General features: G+C 40.7%; 1 protein-coding gene across 7 annotated transcripts in view; it reads right to left on the bottom strand.

The window, feature by feature from the left end:
- arhgap24 (Rho GTPase activating protein 24) overlaps positions 1 to 18,457 on the bottom strand; it is a 364,561-nt gene that overhangs the window by 10,690 nt on the left and 335,414 nt on the right. For all 7 annotated transcript variants that reach the window (XM_062981819.1, XM_062981818.1, XM_016993780.2 and 4 more), the window contains 3 exons: positions 6,838 to 6,970; positions 4,179 to 4,252; positions 1,452 to 1,573 (listed from right to left, as the gene is read on the bottom strand). In XM_062981819.1, coding sequence (XP_062837889.1) covers positions 1,452 to 1,573; positions 4,179 to 4,252; positions 6,838 to 6,970 — 329 coding nt within the window. The remainder of the gene's footprint in view (positions 1 to 1,451; positions 1,574 to 4,178; positions 4,253 to 6,837; positions 6,971 to 18,457) is intronic.

Below are 18,457 nucleotides of genomic sequence, written 5' to 3'. Positions count from 1 at the left end.
AACGCAAGATACTCCACTTAGGCAGAAAAAATGAAATGCAAAGATATGGAATGAGGGGTGCCTGGCTTGACAGCAGTACGTGTGAAAAAAATCTTGGAGTCCTCATGAACAACAAGTTAAACATGAGTCAACAATGTGATGTGGCAGCTAATAAAGCCAATGAGATTTTGGCCTGCATAAATAGGAATATAGTGTCTAGATCCAGGGAAATCATGCTACCCCTCTGTTCTGCCTTGGTCAGACCACACCTGGAATACTGTGTCCAATTCTGGGCACCACAGTTGAAAGGAGATGTTGACAAGCTGGAATGTATCCAGAGGAGGGTAACTAAAATGATCAAGGGTCAGGAGAACAAGCCCTATGAGGAGCAGCTGAAAGAGATGGGTATGTTAAGCCTGCAGAATAGAAGGCTGAGAGGAGACATGATAGCCGTGTATAAATATATGATAGGAAGTCATACGGAGGAGGGAGGGAGCTTGTTTTCTGCTGCCCTGGAGACTAGGATGCGGAACAATAGCTTCAAACTACAGAAAAGGAGATTCCATCTGAACATTAGGAAGAACTTCCTCACTGTGAGAGCTGTTCAGCAGTGAACTCTCTGCCCCAGAGTGTGGTGGAGGCTCCTTCTTTAGAGGTTTTTAAGCAGAGGCTGGATGGCCATCTGTTGGGACTGCCTTGAATGCAATTTTCCTGCTTCTTGGCAGGAGGTTGGACTGGATGGCCCAAAGGTCTCTTCCAACTCTAGGATTCTATGGTAGGAAAAACATGTTCCTAAAGTGTTGAGAAACTCTGGAAATAAGAATCATGGGCTGATGAGAACCTTTGCCATTCAAGACTTATTTTATTGAAAATCCATATAACGTTACTAGTTTGGACAGAGAACAGCATTTTTTCCTGCATTGCACAGAAATATTGGCTGGCACCCTGTTAGGCAGGAACAATGTCATAAGCTAAACTTGGAAACTTGCTACTGCTTTGTATTAACATTTGAGATCAAAGCACCATTGCCACAATTACAAATGCTCTTTAAACCCATCTTAAAAAACAAGTAGTTACCTGGAGTGACAAAGTCTCATGGGGTTGAAGAGCAGGACACTGTAGGATGATTTGGCCAGTTCCTTCCTGCCAGTGAGTAATGGTGCAAGGAATCTCACAATTGTTCACTGGTAGGAGGGGGCGGATAATATTTTCAAGTCATGGATAGTGGAATCCATGGATGCTGGCCATGGATGACCCACTGTATACCCCTGGTCTTCACTTATTGTGGTAAATGGGCCCAGGCTGAGTAGTCAATGTTACTAACCCTTGTGAAAGGCTTGAAGAAAGAGATCTATAATCCTCATCTCTTTGGGAGCATTTCTTTGTTAACAATATCATAGCGCAAGAAGCACCGATTTTTTTTAAAGCTAAGACGGGCTTTGTTTTATTTTGCTTTATTTGTTAAAACTCACCTTCCATGATAGTCAGAGGGTCTTCCACTTTAGGACGCAGAATGTTTGGACCAAAGACAGTTGCAAGGTTTTGCACACTCATTTTGTTCACTCCAGAATAGGATTGGACTTCATCCAGGAACCTGTTCAGCCATACCAACAAAAACAACAAAGGGGGGGGGGGGGGAGAGAGAGAGCAAAATTAGAAAATTGGGGATCAGGTTTCAGCCAAATCTAAACAACAGGGCCAAATGGGTTAAGATGTCATAACACAATTGGTAATTGCTTCAATGGTTTTTAAAAGGAAAACATCAGGCACAAAGTCCCCCCAATCCAGACAAACATTAAAGGGAATTGCTGTTGTCACACTTCGGGGGGATAAATTATTTTGGTCTAAACTTTTAAAAATCCCCCAAAATCTGTAGATGTGTGAATCTTTCTAAAACTTATCGGGATTGATGTCCTGGTTATCTTGTGCATTGTATATAAAATTCAAGTAGATAGCTCTTGTAGTTTTTTTAAAATGTTGTTTATAAAAACTTTGAAAATTCCCTGAAAATCCATGGATAAGTGAAACTTTCTGAAATTTGGTGGGCTAACGGTAAAAATGGAGCCTCCGATGGCTCAGTGTGTTAAAGCGCTGAGCTGCTGAACTTGCAGACTGAAAGGTCCCAGGTTCAAATCTGGGGAGCTGAGTGAGCGCCCACTGTTAGCTCTAGCTTCTGTCAACCTAGCAGTTCGAAAACATGCAAATGTGAGTAGATCAATAGGTACTGCTCCAGAGGGAAGGTAACGGCATTCCCTGCAGTCAGGCCGGCCACATGACCTTGGAAGTGTCTACGGACAACGCTGGCTCTTTGGCTTAGAAATGGAGATGAGCACCAACCCCCAGAGTCGGACAAGTCTGGACTTAATGTCAGGGGAAACCTTTACCTTTACCAACAGTGGTAAATGTGTTCTACCATTGTAGGAAGTTTCACTCCAATAGCTTTAAAAATGAGAGAGAAAGGAACCCCTGTAGTTTCCCCAATTATAGTAATTATGTGCAATTACTATAACGAAATAGTAACAAAATCTCATTATTCTTGTTAATGAATTTTTGCAAAGTACCATTTAGAAATGAAAGACCACCCCCCTTTTGTAATGGATTTTGAACAATGTTGTAATAGATCACGCATCCCTAGTAGTTAGCTCACAAGTGTAGTATAAAATGAGCATGTCATAGTAGGAGCCCCCAGATGGCGTAGTGGACTAAGTGACTTGAAGGTTGGGTTGCTGACCTGAAAGCTGCCAGGTTCGAATCCCACCTGGGGAGAGTGTGGATGAGCTCCCTCTATCAGCTCCAGCTCCGTGCGGGGACATGAGAGAAGCCTCCCACAAGGATGGTAAAAACATCAAAAACATCCGGGCGTCCCCTGGGCAACGTCCTTGCAGACGGCCAATTCTCTCACTCCAGAAGCAACTCCGGTTGCTCCTGACACGAAAAAAAAAAGCATGTCATAGTATCCTAGCTAGCAAAATTATAGGCAGAGATTCCTGCTTATAACTGTTGTTCCTTGTCCAGTTCTGTGCAAATATTTTATTTATTTGTGTATTACCTTTGTACACATTTGGTTGGTTTTGAACTTAAGAGAGACTCATTAAAATAATTGAAAACAAAAAGTAATGAATAAATAGGTATCTTTTGCTTTAAAAATACAACTACATGTGGAGCTTTCCCAAAGGAAGTAATAAAGCACAGAGCTGAAACAGTGGAATGACATTCCATTGCAATGTTTCATGGCAAGAACATTGCAACTGCAACTTGGCTTCATCTTTACAAAAATACAGCTCTACTTTGTGAAACAGAACAATCATATAAAAAGGGAAATATCAACTTTGCTACATGAGAATAACTGAAGCATGCTCCAGCTTCACACTGTTCTACCAACGTTGGTGTGCAAGATGACAGCCTGAACTTTATAGACTAGAGTCAATGAATCCCAACATCTAAGTGTTGATTCATCATTAAAATAGATTCAATAGAGCTATTCTATTTGAGACCAATAGAATTCAGGCTGACAGAGGTGTTTCCTAGTTGACATCGTAATCGACATAAGGACTTTCTGGTCAACCTCTGCTGACCTCTATAAGTGTCTTCCAATGATCTTTATTTCTAAACAGCATAGCACTCAGTTTTCCACACCTAGGGTAGACCTACTGAAATGAATGGGTCTTAAATTGATCAATTAAGTTAATGGGAGGTGCAGGAAGCCATATCTGGTGTGCAGAAATGAGACTATCCTAAAACCACTGTCAGTTGTATCAACCACCACAGTTGTGTGAGAGTAGGATAAAAAAAATCAGCAATATCTTCCTGATCTTATGAATAAAAAGGAGCTGAGTGTAATTAATAATAGGTTTTAGGCTTCAATAATTCTATTAGGCTGGTATTACTTTTTATACGTTTTTATGTATTAATTCATTGTAATTGAATGTATCTTATGTTGCTGTATTTTATTGTTATATTACTGGGCTTGGTCCCCATGTAAGCTGCCCCAAGTCCATTCAGGGAGATGGGACGAAATAGAATAATAAAGTTGTTATTATTATTATTATTATCATCATCACCATCATCATCATCATCATCATCATCATCATCATCATGGTTCACTGAAAATTGCCTAGGGCAATCTGCTAGCATAAATTTAGTGTCTTTGAGGGGTACGAAAAAGAGGACTGTTTTGTGATCCTTGTCAAGTTGGTTACCTGCAAATGTACTTCAACAGGTTGAAGTTGACAAGTGGCAAGCTCTTCACGTGTTTCACTAATTCATTCAGCCCCTGTGGGAAGATGGCAAAATAAGTAAATATGAAGCAAATACCAGACATGGGCAGAATTAATTGAAGCATCGGAAAACTGACCAAAACATTAAACTTCCCACTACCATTCATGTCGAGACGGTGATGGATGACTGCGGCTGCTTTGAAAACAAAGAGAAAAATTACAGCTGCCAGCATTTCAGGTTGATAATGAGAAAATGCTGAGTTGCTCAGTATGTTATGTCCCAGGGCATAGTCTGAAAGTGTAAACCAAAACCACTGCACTGATCTGAATCATCCACCTATAGATGGATATAGATGCCTGAAAACTCTTTGGATACATACAGGAATGAGAAACTGTGATCCTCCATCAGATGTTGTTTGACTGCAACTCTCAATCTTGGACATTCTTAAAATTTTATATAATGTGATTTTATTTTGTAATGGTACTTGTTTTATATGAACTGTTGTTTTGTAGATTGTTTTATATGAATTGTTGTTTTTACATTGTTTTTAGGCATTGAATTTTTGCCTGTTTACTGTAAGCCGCTTTGAGTCTCCTCGGAGAGAAAGGCGGGGTAAAAGTGATGTAAATAAATAAATAAATAAATAAATATAGACAATGCTGCTGGAAATTGTCACTTAACAACATCTGGAAGACCACATGATTCCCACCTTGGTATTACTGTCTTGAGCAGGGTATTCCTTTGACATTGTAACTTTTCCCATGCCTGATTTTTTTCTGTGGCAAAAGGACCTTGTCTCCTCCATTGTCACTGATTGTCACCTTTGTATTTGCCCACAATCCACCCTTAGTATTACTGTTTTAGGTCACTGCGGGAAACTCAAATAATGGCTCCTTCTCTTGGAGGTGAAAAGGAAAAAATAAAAGTGGTCCAGGCCTCCTGTCAGTGGTGGATTCAGCTAGGGAGCGGGTCATGCTGGTTGGGGAATTCTGGGAATTGTGGTCCAAAGGGTTTTTTACCTACTCAACCTTTAGAGCACTCCAACACAGAGACACACATTGCAGCTACCATGGTAAGATCTAAGAGATTAACCTGGGTCCTTTATATATCTTGCTTAAGCTATTACACACAGACTGGAAATATGGACTGGATACATCCTTAGAAGTTTCAGGAAAACCATTGGTCAGTGGTAAAAAAAACCTGCTTTGCACATACAAGGGCCCGGGTTCAGACTTAGGAGTGTCCAGTTAAAAGAATTAGATGATGGGAATAACATCTGAGAACTTCAACAGAATGGCAGTTGGATAACCTCAAAAGTAGGCCATTGCTTACTACAGTTGTGGGGCAGTAGGTCAATTTTCCAAGTGGCTCACAGCCAGGATCTTTACCATATTGTCAATATGAAGTAATGTAGCACTTCGTCACAATTTTTAAGGAAAAATTGGGAAGGAAAGGAAAGCCATATTTGGGAGATGGAACAGCTCTGACAAGGTTGTGGCAGCATTTTTGCACCTTTGTGCACACTGAGAAAGGTCAACCATCCTGTTTAAGCAGCTCCACTAGCTACCGATAAGTTTCCAGGCCCAATTCAAGGTGCAGGTTATCACCTACAAAGCCCTAAACGGTTCGGGGCCTGCTTATCTCTGTGATCACCTCCTCCCCTATGAACCCACATGGACCCTAAGATCTTCCAGGGAGGCCCTTCTCTCGCTCCCACCTCCGTCTCAAGCATGGTGGGGATGAGAGAAAGGGCCTTCTCGGTAGGGCCCCCCCGACTCTGGAACTCATTCCCCAGGGAGATTAGATTGGCTCCTTCGTTGCCCACCTTCCACCAGAGTCTAAAAACATGGATGTTCCGGTGCGCTTTTGAGTGAAGAGGCCACCAGCCCTGTATCTTGTTTACAAACTCATGCTGCACTTTATTATTGCCCCCCATTTTATAGGTTTTAGTGTTTTAACATGACCAGTTCCTTGTCCTTCCCTGCCAGTCTCTATCTTATTCATGGACCTTACTCAGAGTCCTTGCACTAATCACCCTCTGTACATATCATGTTATGTTGTTTTATAACTATGTTATTATATTGTATTTTACATTTATGGATTATATGTTAATTTATGCTTTGGTTGGGTTGTTTTCTCTTGTAAGCCGCCCCGAATCTCTTCGGGGAAATGGAGGCGGGGTACAAGAAAAAAGTTATTATTTTTATTATAAAGGTGTGATTTGGGGGCAATTCATGCCTGAGAATTAGGCCAACTTTTAAAACCTTTGGGGACTTCAGAGGGTTGGGAAAATGGGATGGCCTTTAGGGATTGCAAAGGTGATGTTCAGGAGTTGTCATACTGGTATAGATAGAAAGATAATCTAGAACATGACAAGTGGCACCTACTTCTCAGATGTAGCTAAATTTGAATATATTTATGTTTTTGGACTGCAAGTACCAGTATCCTCAAGCTAACATGGCACCTGACCATGATAATTAAAGTATAAAAGTTCCAAAAAAGGAACTTTTCTAGTCCAGAATCCCATAGTCCCAAAGTGGCCATACTCAGAGTTGAGTTAAAACATGCAAAATCCCTCAAATACAATTAACCCAAAGCACACAGTCATATTGTGAACAGAAATCAAGGCAGTAAACTCACCGTTTCCTCTTCCTTGCTGAGCATTTTGGCACAGGCAAGAAAATCTTCATATTTGGAGTACGGGATCACCGGTTCTGGAAGCTCTCGAAGGTACAGTTTCAGAAGTGATGCCACTGTGTGTACATCTGTGTTTCTGAGCAGAAGGAATAAACAAGATCATTGCTAGGAATGTCAGGTGAACAATGCTGGTATTTGTCTACTTGTGCAATGATATTATCCAGGATGTTAGCTTGGATAATATCCTATCTCTGAGAGTTCCAATTTGGCAAACATTGGTTCGATTAACCCTGTATTGTCCTACATTAACAACTACTTTTAAAATATCCCAGTTTCTTTCTCCTCTCACTTTCCCCTCATTCTCCTCAGCTTATTTCAATTGCTGCAAAATGACTTCAAAGTGCAAAAGGGCAGAAGAGGGCTAAGATCTTGACCTTCTCAGTATGTTGGGGCAAAAGCAAACTGCTGCAGTCTCTCCTAACTTTTGTGTTTTTCCTTATAAATTACTTTTGCCATTTTGAACACACTGTAATATTGTCTGGCCTAACATGTCCCAGTTTTCATTTGCGAAATATTGGAAGCTATGATTCCCACCTCCCTCAACATGTTTAACCTTCACATGCATGAGAAAAACAGAAAGGAAGGAAGGGAGAGAGGACTTACTGTCGAAGTTGGATTTAGGCATGCAGATGCCTTCAGTTATGCAGTTATGAATATTTATTAACTTTTTCAAATATATAAAAGACAATGCTAACTATAAAAAAGAAGGCAAGAGAAAACACAAAATGTCTTTTTAGTAGGAAGGCATTGGAAATAATGCATTGTCCATGTACTGCCACTAGATGGTGGCATTATAAAATAAGAATATTGAATCTGTTTCACCAGCCTAAAGGCATTTTCCATTTGTTTTAATGTTACGGCTACACAGTACTTAATGCCAATTCTCAGAGTAGACTGTAAGCCTACCTCGTGTGAACTATTCCTAAAGGTGACATTAATTTCTAAAATAAGAGATTCTGCCTAGGAATTTTGTCTCTGAATCTGGGATTCCTCCCCTAAAATCAAACATACAGGAATACCATAGCTGTGCTTCTATCACCAGATAATATATAAAAAAGACAGCACAGATGTGCATAAAATGGATGTATATTAATTTATACAGTCACCACTCTCTAGCCATGAAATCATCATCCACTGATTCAACCATCCACAATTTGACACTATTTTTTAAAAAAATCCAAAAATCAAATATTAATGTTTGCCAATTGATATAATGGACACCACTTCAGTATATCTTTGTAAAGGTAGGTAAAGGTTTTCCCCTGACGTTAAGTCCAGTCATGTCTGACTCTGGGGGTTGGTGCTCATCTCCATTTTGAAGCCGAAGAGCTGCCGTTGTCCGTAGACACCTCCAAGGTCATGTGGCCGGCATGACTGCATGGAGCACCGTTACCTTCCCGCCGGAGTGGTACCTATTGATCTACTCACATTGGCATGTTTTCGAACTGCTAGGTTGGCAGGAGCTGGGGCTAACAGCAGGTGCTCATTCCACTACCGGGATTTGAACCTGGGACCTTTTGGTCTGCAAGTTCAGCAGCTCAGCGTTTTAACGCACCTTGCCACCTTTGTATATAATAGTATTTGAGCATCCATGGACTTTGGTATCCATGAGTGGCCTGGAAACAAACCCCGTGGATACCAACGACCCACTGTATTTCCTTAGTATGAGGAAAAGATGATTGAGAGGTGAGGTGACTGTCATATCTAAACATCTGAAAGTCTGTTGGGCAGATCCCACTCATTTTCTGCTGCTCCAGAAGAAACAATAGATTCAAGAAACATGATTTTTTTCTCAATATTAGGAAGACCTTCCTTGCAGCAAGGGCTGTTTGTCAACACAGCGGTCTTTCTAAGTAGGCGTTGGACTCGAATCCATTGAAGATAATCAAACAGAGATAAGATTGACACCTATCAAAGGGTTACACTAGATGGGCTTTGGGACACCTTCCAACTCCATGATTCTAGAACTGGAGTGCACTTTTAGGAATAAGGACAACAGTTTCAACAAAAATGCAAGACACCTCATCCATTACCAGTTGACCTGTGTGCTGCCTACAGAGCCTCCTGTGTATTGATAGGCTATATCTCTCCCCCTCTTTCCCTTTATTTCCCTCTAGTCTTGAACCATATTTGGGTGGGACAATCTTTCAAATACAGTGGACCTTCCAAATCTGTGGGCTTTGAATCCAAAATTTCCACTGGCTGTAGACAGTTATGCCCTATACATAAAATGGCAGTGATGTGAATGGGAATACCATATGTTGAAGCATCTGCATGCACAGTGCTGCCTTTTAATAATATGTGTTGAGATGTATTTATTTACAGCATTTATATTCCACCCTTCTCACCCTGAAGGGGACTCAGGACAGACCACAGAACACATATACGGCAAACATTCAATGCCGATTATATCAATGACAAGACAGACAACAGATAGAGGTCTATAGGCATCTTTGGGCATCTTTTGAGGTTGTGTTCGGTTCTGGCCAATGGGGTGGCCATCTCCCTGCTGAGACCTTTTTCGTTTGTAAACTTCCTCATTATTCTGATCGAAACACTGAGCCTAAATAAATACCTTCCCGCTTTTAATGTGGCTCCTATTTATCTACTCACATTTATTTTGAACTGCTTGGTTGGCAGAAGCTGGGCTAAAGGTTAGGAGCTCACCCTAACCCGGGCTTTGGACACTCAACCTTCTGGTTGGCAAGATTTTGCAGCTTGGTGGTTAATTTGCTGTGCTAAAGCCCGGCCCTAAGTGTGATCATCCACTTTTTTGGCATCCAGAAAGGGGTGATAGTGATGGTTCTGGGTCAAAGTCCTTTGCATCCAGAGAGCCTACTGTAAAGGACTGTCTTTATAATATAAGCCAGGTGGGAACCTATTTTACAGGTGCAATTACTGAGTGCCTTTCACACTAAAGTAAAGGTAAATGTTTCCCTTGACGTTAAGTCTAGTCATGTCCAACTCTGGGGATTGGTGCTCATCTCCATTTCTAAGCCGAAGTGCCGACGTTGTCTATAGACACCTCCAAGGTTATGTGGCCGGCATGACTGCATGGAACGCTGTTACCTTCCCGCCGGAGCAGTACCTATTGATCTACTCCCATTTGCACTACACAATTAATAATCCCACTTTTGACTCCTTGCTATGTAATCCTGGAATTTACACTTTTGGGTGTAAGGTCCTTACAATTCTTTGCCAGAGAGCAATAATGTTACAAGATTACAAAGGATGCAGTTATGGAAGTTAAAGTGGAATCGTAATGTTATAATAAGTTGAGGTGAAAGAAGGAAAGTTACGGGAGAAGAGGAAAACTGGGACAATTTAGAAGCAAGTGAAAAAGCAGGCCATGTTTCCCATAAGGTTTCCTTATTTCTTCTGAAAAAAGTGGGTATCAGAGAATGGAGTGAATCCTCCAATACACTGCACAACAGTCCCTCCACCTTTCTTGCCAATGGATCGATGAAAGAATGAAGGACAGGTAGTAATTCTGAAACAGTTTTACTCAGAGAAAACTGTTCTTTATGAAATTTTGTGTGTTCCTTACCATTGACACCATCGATGAGGATACTGAACCTTGTGAAAATGTGGTGCTACCCTATTCAAGTGAATTTTCTTATTTAATATTATAAAACAGTAATTCTCTGTGTGCCCTTGATAAAACAAGCTTGGTTAATTTTACCTCCTACATTCCTCCAAGAAAATTACCACTGCATTTTGATCTTGCTGGTTTTCTCCATTTTAATAAACTCAAAAGAAGTCAATAAACCAAGATGTACTGGAGGGGGCTTTTCCATCAGCTGCTTATCAAATAACAAGAAAAGATTGAGTTTTTACAAGAAAGAGAGACTCAGCAATGTACTTGCTTTTGCCATAGCAGGGAGGCAGAGACAGAGCACAAATCAGGAGCTTCATAGGTTGAGAGTTTTTTGGAAGTATAACATTATTTTGCTTTCAAAGCCAGAGTAGTGTAAGAAATTCAGTGTTGAATTCTGAGTTGAAAGACCTAAATTCATATCACTGTGCAACCATGAAATTGGCAGGCTGACTTTAGCCAGTGTAACCTACCTCACAGTGCTGTTGAGAAGATGACCTGTTCAAAGCTCTTTGGAAAAAGAGCAGGATTTATGTGTAAAATATAAAGTGTGGCAATGCTATGTGATTTCAGCTCTGCTAAAACCATGGGTTTGGGGCCTGGAGTGCCAAGCTTCCAGATAAGACACAGATGAGTTGAAGGCAAAATCAGAGGCATTTATTCTCCTTGGTCAAAGATTATGTCAGTGGTTTCTATGGTTCTAAAGACTGATATATATCCCAATGCAAACATGCAGAGATATTTATAAGACCTTGACAGCAGTTTGAAACAAATGACTTCTGTTGTCCCAAATGTTGATTGATCCAGATCGTGGCAGGCAGACTGGTTGGCTGGGTGGTGCTTCCTGTTGTTGTTGCCAACTGGTCTCCGGGTTTGGAGGGAAATCTCATAAACTGTCATTGGTATATTTGAAGGCTTGGCTGTGATTATTGATCCATCCAGAAGGGCACAAGTGGAAAGAAATGTAGTGTGGCAAGAAATAATATGCTGAAATGGGTTTTGATGTCTCTGTTTTCGACAATACAATAAGCGCCAGCCAAGTTGTTCAGGGTGTTGTCATATACAACGGAAACCTCACAGAAGGAGGAGGGCCTGACACAACACTATAGAGGAAGAAATATTCCCTGGATAAAATCAAATAATGTTATGACAACTCTTGTGGCTCTTCTGAGAGACTCATTATGTATTCCCTGTGGGTTTTTTAGGGTATTGTAAAAGGATAATAGGAGCCCACCAGTGGCGAAGTGTGTTAAAGCACCGAGCTGCTGAACTTGCAGACCGAAAGATCGCAGGTTCAAACCCTGGGAGCGGAGTGAGCGCCCGCTGTTAGCTCCAGTTTCTGCCAACCTAGCAGTTCGAAAACATGCCAATGTGAGTAGATCAATAGGTACCGCTCTGGCAGGAAAGTGACACTCCATGCAGTCATGCCGGCCACATGACCTTGGAGGTGTCTACGGACAACGCTGGCTCTTCAGCTTAGAAATGGAGATGAGCACCAACCCCCAGAGTCAGACATGACTGGACTTAACGTCAGGGGAAACCCTTACCTTTACTAAAAGGATAATGCTAAATGTTTGGCTATCCCTGAGGTCCAGGTTTTGGGGAAGGATTAGGCAATATTCCAGGGAGAGGTTCAGCTAAGAATTATGGGAGAGGTAATGCATACTCACTGTCTGTCCCAATGGAGCTGCAGACTCTGGGGTCCAATATTTTGGGGGTCCAATTTTTGACAACAGCAAGACCACTAAGAACTGAACAACCAATAAAAAGGCTAATCCGGCTTCTATTGAGGATGGTTAATTCATCCTTTTTCTAAAAATGTTTTCCACCATCATATATTTCTGCTTATTCTCATCAGGGAAATAGTGGCTTACTGGTACGTTATTGTTGCATGCCTTCAAGTCTTTGGCGAAGCTAAGGTGAAGCTATCATAGGTTTTTCTTGGCAAGATCTATTCTAAAGATGCTTGCCTTTGCCTTCCTCTGATGCTGAGAGGATGTGGCCTGTCATGGCTTCAATTCCTGGTCTCCAGACATAACCCAACCCTCATATTACTGCACCATGCTGTTTCATGGTGACCTAGAATAGATATTTGAAATTAATAATATGAAATAAATTACTTGGAATTGTTACCTGGCCATTATTAAGCCACAGGTCTACATGTTTCATACTTACCATAAGGTGGCACATGCTTGCATATGGCAGCCGAATGTTAACAGTGTGCCACATGGGCCCCTATGCTCCTTTGAAACTATTGTCCAATGACACTGCTCAAGATAAATATTAAACTCCCAGCCTAGTTGTATCTAGTATGCAAGGACATGCCATCCTAATCTTTGCCCCAGAGAGCAAAATGTCTTGGGCCAACCCTATTAAGACAATCTGTTTTTCAATCATTCACGTAGAGGATGGACAGAAATCCCATCTAGCTACCATCTATAAATGGCTGTCTCAACCGTGCTATGTTATATTACAGTTACTGCTGTTCTTGAAAGAAGGATTGATTTCCCCACTGTTTTCTGAAATATTTAGTGTTGTACTTCTGTTTAACAGCAACCAGGTCAGATGATCATGTAAACATTGCCGCTCAGTTGGGCAACAGCCTGCAAAAGCAATGCAACAGTTCAAAACTGCTATGGCTGGTGTTAACTGCCTCTGGGGAGGTGACGATCCCATTGAAAATAAGCTGGAGGATGTCAGCGTAACAGTGCCATTCATAAGCAGTCAGGTCTAAATCCCTTGCTGTTACTATGGCAAGTGACAAACCAGCTACCAGAGCTGATTAGCAGAGAATTTAATTAAACAGTTGGTACCCAGAGGATTTTCTAAATTCTTCGTCTCGGCATTTACCATTTGCCTCTTCCTATTCTCCTCCCCTTTAAACAGATATGCACAATTGTGTGTGTAGCCAAATAGAGATATCAGAGAGGGTGAGGCGAGTTAATTGTTCATTTATTGTCCAAAAGAATACCCACTGCCGCTAGTCTGTAAGCTGCCCCTAGGAATATAATATAAAAGCTTGCCAGATGCACAAACAGACTCAAATCCTTTCCTCTGCAATTAGGCGGCACGGATGCAGAGCTCTTTTCATCCCAGCCCCTGTTGTCACTGGCTTCCTTTCCATCTATTTCTGCCTCAGCAACATTATTTACTTTGTGGCATTCTCAGACATCATGGAAATGACTGCCAGAGGCCAGTTCTTTGGCCAGAAGTGTTGTTCATCCCACCTCCTCTGCAAGCGATAAGCACGGGAGCCCATCAGGTCACTGTCAATATGGACATAGTGTTTCAATGCAAAAATTCACGTGCAGCATTTGTTACATAAGTGTACATACCACATGTCAGTGTGGATCACTGCTAATCCTTCCAGAATGCTAATGTGAGAGGTAGCAAAAAGTCTCAAGTGGCAGCAAAGCAAGTACATTCCAAAAGCAAATTTATTTTATGGTGGTTCAGTTATACAGGTTCACCTACATGATTCCTTTAAGAAGTTGATAAACGTTCTAGTAGACTTGTGGCTTGGTCTAGATTAGAAGAAAGCTCTGTTTAGTTCATACCTGTTTATGGTATACTTGGCACTATGATTCAATTGGCGGTAGCACTGCTTCTTCAATCCACCACTTGTGTTTATAGAGATGGTAGAGACAGCTTTTTTGTAGTGGTTTGAGCACTGGTCTATTATTCTGGAAACTAGGTTTCAAATCCCTGCTCTGCCATGAAACCTACAGGAGGAACTTGAGCAAATCACATTCTTTCAGACAGCAGCAATGGCAATCCCCTTCTGAACAAATATTGCCAAGACAACCTTGTGATAAATTCTCCTGAGGGTCACTAATGACTTGAAGGCACACAACAGCAACAACCTTCACTAGGGATAGAATGGGCAAATCTTTTTTTCACATTTGCTTTCCTTCTTTTTTTTCAGCCCCAACTTCTCCCTTTTGAAGTTAATAGAATCATAGTTTCACAAAGCTGGGAGTGTCTACAAGTCCCATCTTTTCCAATTTCTGGTCATGTGGGAACACATAATTTAAACACTTGTGACAGATGGTCATTCAACCTTTTTTTTTTTATCTTCTACACCACAAACTTTCAAACATTTACATGTGGCTATGATATCTTTCTCCTCTTCTCCAGAGTTCCCTAAGCTCTTCCTCATTCAACTTGTCTTCCAGCCTTTTTACATTATTGGTAACTCTCCTCCGGACATATTCCAGCTTGTCAATATCTTTCTAAAATTGTGATGTCCAGAACTGGACACAGTATTTCAGGAGGTTCTAAATAGAGTTGTATAAATAATTCCCTTGATTTGGACATCATACTCCCATTGATATAGCTTAGAATTGTGCTGGATTTTTTGAAATGCTGTAGATCTGGAGGGGCTAAATCCATATTTTGGGAGGTGCCCCACCTAGCTTATTCCCTGCCCTCAGTATGAAAAAGAACATATACCTGTTTGTCATGGAGCTATTAAGAGAAACAAGATACTATTTCCTCTACTTGCAGCATAGCTATTCCACTTTCACCCTCAAACTTAATGAGGACATCACATTCTACTAATCCTCAATCATAGTGTTATTTTACTTAAACTATTTTGGCATGACTGTTCAGAAACATCTTCAGAGACTGATGGGCAGCAATGGCATGCATGTGAAACTTATATTAAGCACACACCTGAGGATGACTGAGGCAGTAATTCCCCTAAAGAGATTGTAAATGAGGAGGTAAGAAAAATAGGTTGTCACGACACATCTGGGGTAGAATTTCACTTCCATAATTTTAAAGACTTCTGCTTTGCTAGAAAATGCACAACGGGAGGCAGCTAATTGTTACTGACCCTAGCTGGGTGGCAGGATGGGAGAGAAGTCACTTCTCTCAACAATGAAGGATATCTTCCCCAGGAGCAAACAGCTTGCAACATGATGTTCATCAATGCCATTTGAAGGGCAAGTTTCAAACCCTTTGATTGTGTATGGATTACACTGATATCAAAAAAGCATTTCAGACCTATCATTTTTGCTTGAACTCTTGCCGTCCACTGATGGCGGACAATATTTCTAGATCCATTTATTTGATTTTATGTACTTCAAAGACCACTATCTAATCTGGAAGGGATGATGTAGCTGCCCCATACAGACCCTGCTCAAAAGCATCCCATTCTGAACATCAGTGTGAATGCACACCTGCAAATCTGATAACTTCCCAGGTTAATGTTTAATGTGAATTCAACTAACTTCCTCTTCAAAAAATTAACAATTCAAAGCAATTATGGACATCTTGTTTGACCTTGCATGGAAATTTGGTGTCATACATTTCTATGATTTCATAGCTTGAAAACAATGACAAACTGAAAGGTTCATAAACAAAGTGCATTTTCAGGAGATCTGGCTTTATCATAACTCCTTATTCTGCCAAGAGTTAAATGTATCAATGTATTGTCGAAGGCTTTCATGGCTGGGATCACAGGGTTGTTGTATGTCTTTCGGGCTGTGTGGCATGTTCCAGAAGTATTCTCTCCTGATGTTTCGCCCACATCTATGGCAGGCATCCTCAGAGGATGCCTCACAACCTCTGAGGATGCCTGCCATAGATGTGGGCGAAACGTCAGGAGAGAATACTTCTGGAACATGGCCACACAACCCGAAAGACATACAACAACCTGGTAAATGTATCAATCACCATCTCTCCATTTTAATAACTATCTCTGGAATATTACAGTACCTCTTACTTAAAGTAAGTTTACATATTCAGTACTTAGGTATGTAGCAGAGGCATAGCGAAATCCCAACAGTGAATTGTGATTTTTCTTTAGAGAAGATATGCACCCCCATTCCCCAACTCCCATTACTTCATTTTCTCTGATGTCAGAGAACATCTGGGCACCTTTAGTTTATAAAGTGGAGTTTAAGAAAGATGTAAATTCCAAGATTCACAAAAATTTGAATATTTAAATTAAGTAACTATTGTCTTCACACTACAAATTTTTCAATAATAGTTTGGTACAGATTTTTGAGTTCAGTTTTGGTACAGATTTCTAATCCCTAAGCCTTAAAACAAAAAGTCATTGATTCATGTAGTAATGCAATCTATGTGCCTGTCGACCATATGTGACCTCATAGTTTCACAGAGTTTTTTAGGCAAGGGAATACTCAGATGTGATTTGTCATCATCTTTCATTGAATATAGTCTGCAGTGTCTAGTATTCCCTGGTGGTAACTCTTTCAAGTACTTACCAGGCCTGATCTTGCTTTGCTTCCAAGATAGGGCAGGTTCTGATGCCAGTCAGGTATTCACATGATACCTGGCCTTCTAATATCCTTTCCATCATGCATATACCACCGCCACTGTCCCATTTTTAAATTCCTCTGAGATCTAGACTTTGTTTATCTTTGGAAATTGCCCAGGAAAATGTTCCCACATAAATATTAATAGCCATCTTTGTGACACAGCAAATGTTTTCCCAGCCTAACACATCTTTTCAATCATACCATAATAGCAGTGTGCAAATGATAAGATAATTTACTTTACAAAAAGATGAGGAAGAAATCCAGTTTCATTAAAATGATTTAAGAGATTTCTAGTTTTTATTTCAGCTCTTGTTTATCTGTGTAATTGGGGTCTAAAAGACAGTGTGTGTTCCTAAAACAGAAACAAAAGTAAATGTATGATTTTTATGATAATTCAAACAAAACCATAATGGAGTGAATTATTTGGGAGCCAACCATGTAGTGAAAAGCAAAAGCACACTAGGCATATTTCTCATACAAAAAGCATAACTTTGTTCCAGACACGATAGTGTTGGCAAATTGATGGAATCTGCCCTCATGGAAAGACACTAAGGGCAGTGGTTACATTGTTGGATTAAAACTAGAGACTTGAGTTCAAGTTTCTACTCATTCCCAAAGCATACTAGTGGTTGTATTGGGACAGCCTAACTGTCCATAGCCTAATCAATGCTCCAATGAGCATAAAAATGGGAGTGGAGAGAGAAATAGACATTGTCCTGTATTTTTTGGAATAACGGTAAAATCAGTCTGAGTTTCATATGGAATCTGCACAGCTGTTGATACCATAGACTACAATATTTTATACATATAAACTGGAACACTTGTGACAAAGCAACATAAGCAGTTTGCCCTTGCCTGAGTCTACTAAAGTTCAAAATCCCTGGATTTTGGGAACCGCTTCTCTGGAGTTGGAAAGAACAACAGAAGCCCTACATGGTTTAGGCCCAGGTTACCCACAGGATTGCCTTCTCCCGTATAATTCATCCTGAACACTGAGGTCCTCTGAGCAGTATCTGCTCCAACCTGCCAGAACCTGACTGGCAACTATCACTTAGAGGACCTTTTCATCATCTGCCCCATGACTGTAGAACGACCTGTTAGTAGAGCTCCGACAGTCAGATCAGATGTTGGATTTTAAGACACAGGTGAAGACCTATTTCTTCTGGCAGGCCTACCCAGACAGTTTTAATGACCAATTTTAAACTTCCACTCTATGCCTACCCTTTTGTTTTGTGTATTTTAATATGCATTTTATGGAAATACGTTTTTATATGTGTATTTTATGGAGTGTTTTTAAATGTTTATGTGTTTCGATTGTGTGCTTTAGCAATGTTGTAACCCACCTCAAGCCATGAGGAGAGGTGGGTAAGAAATAAAATCATCATAATCATCATCATCATCTAGTATGAATGCTGTAGGACTATGGACAGCAGTGATCTTTGTGGGTTTCTTAGTCTAGATTTGAATCAGTGCCTGGGGCTTTCCATGTGACTGATCTAGGCTAAACACTTGGGCTGATGAACAGCTAAGTCTGGCACAGAGCCTTTAGCACATTATGCCCTTCCATTCATGAATCCAACACTACTCATTCTATAGTAAACATCTATGGCAAACTTCTCCTCTAAAAGGGGGAGCGGGCGATGTTGTTGTTGTGACTTATGGTGCCTCCCTCTGAAGCTGA

This window comes from Anolis carolinensis, chromosome 5 (genome assembly GCF_035594765.1).
Source record: "Anolis carolinensis isolate JA03-04 chromosome 5, rAnoCar3.1.pri, whole genome shotgun sequence".
Taxonomy (NCBI): domain Eukaryota; kingdom Metazoa; phylum Chordata; class Lepidosauria; order Squamata; family Dactyloidae; genus Anolis; species Anolis carolinensis.
Note: the sequence above shows the minus strand (reverse complement) of the source record. Positions and strands in the feature narration are given on the sequence as shown.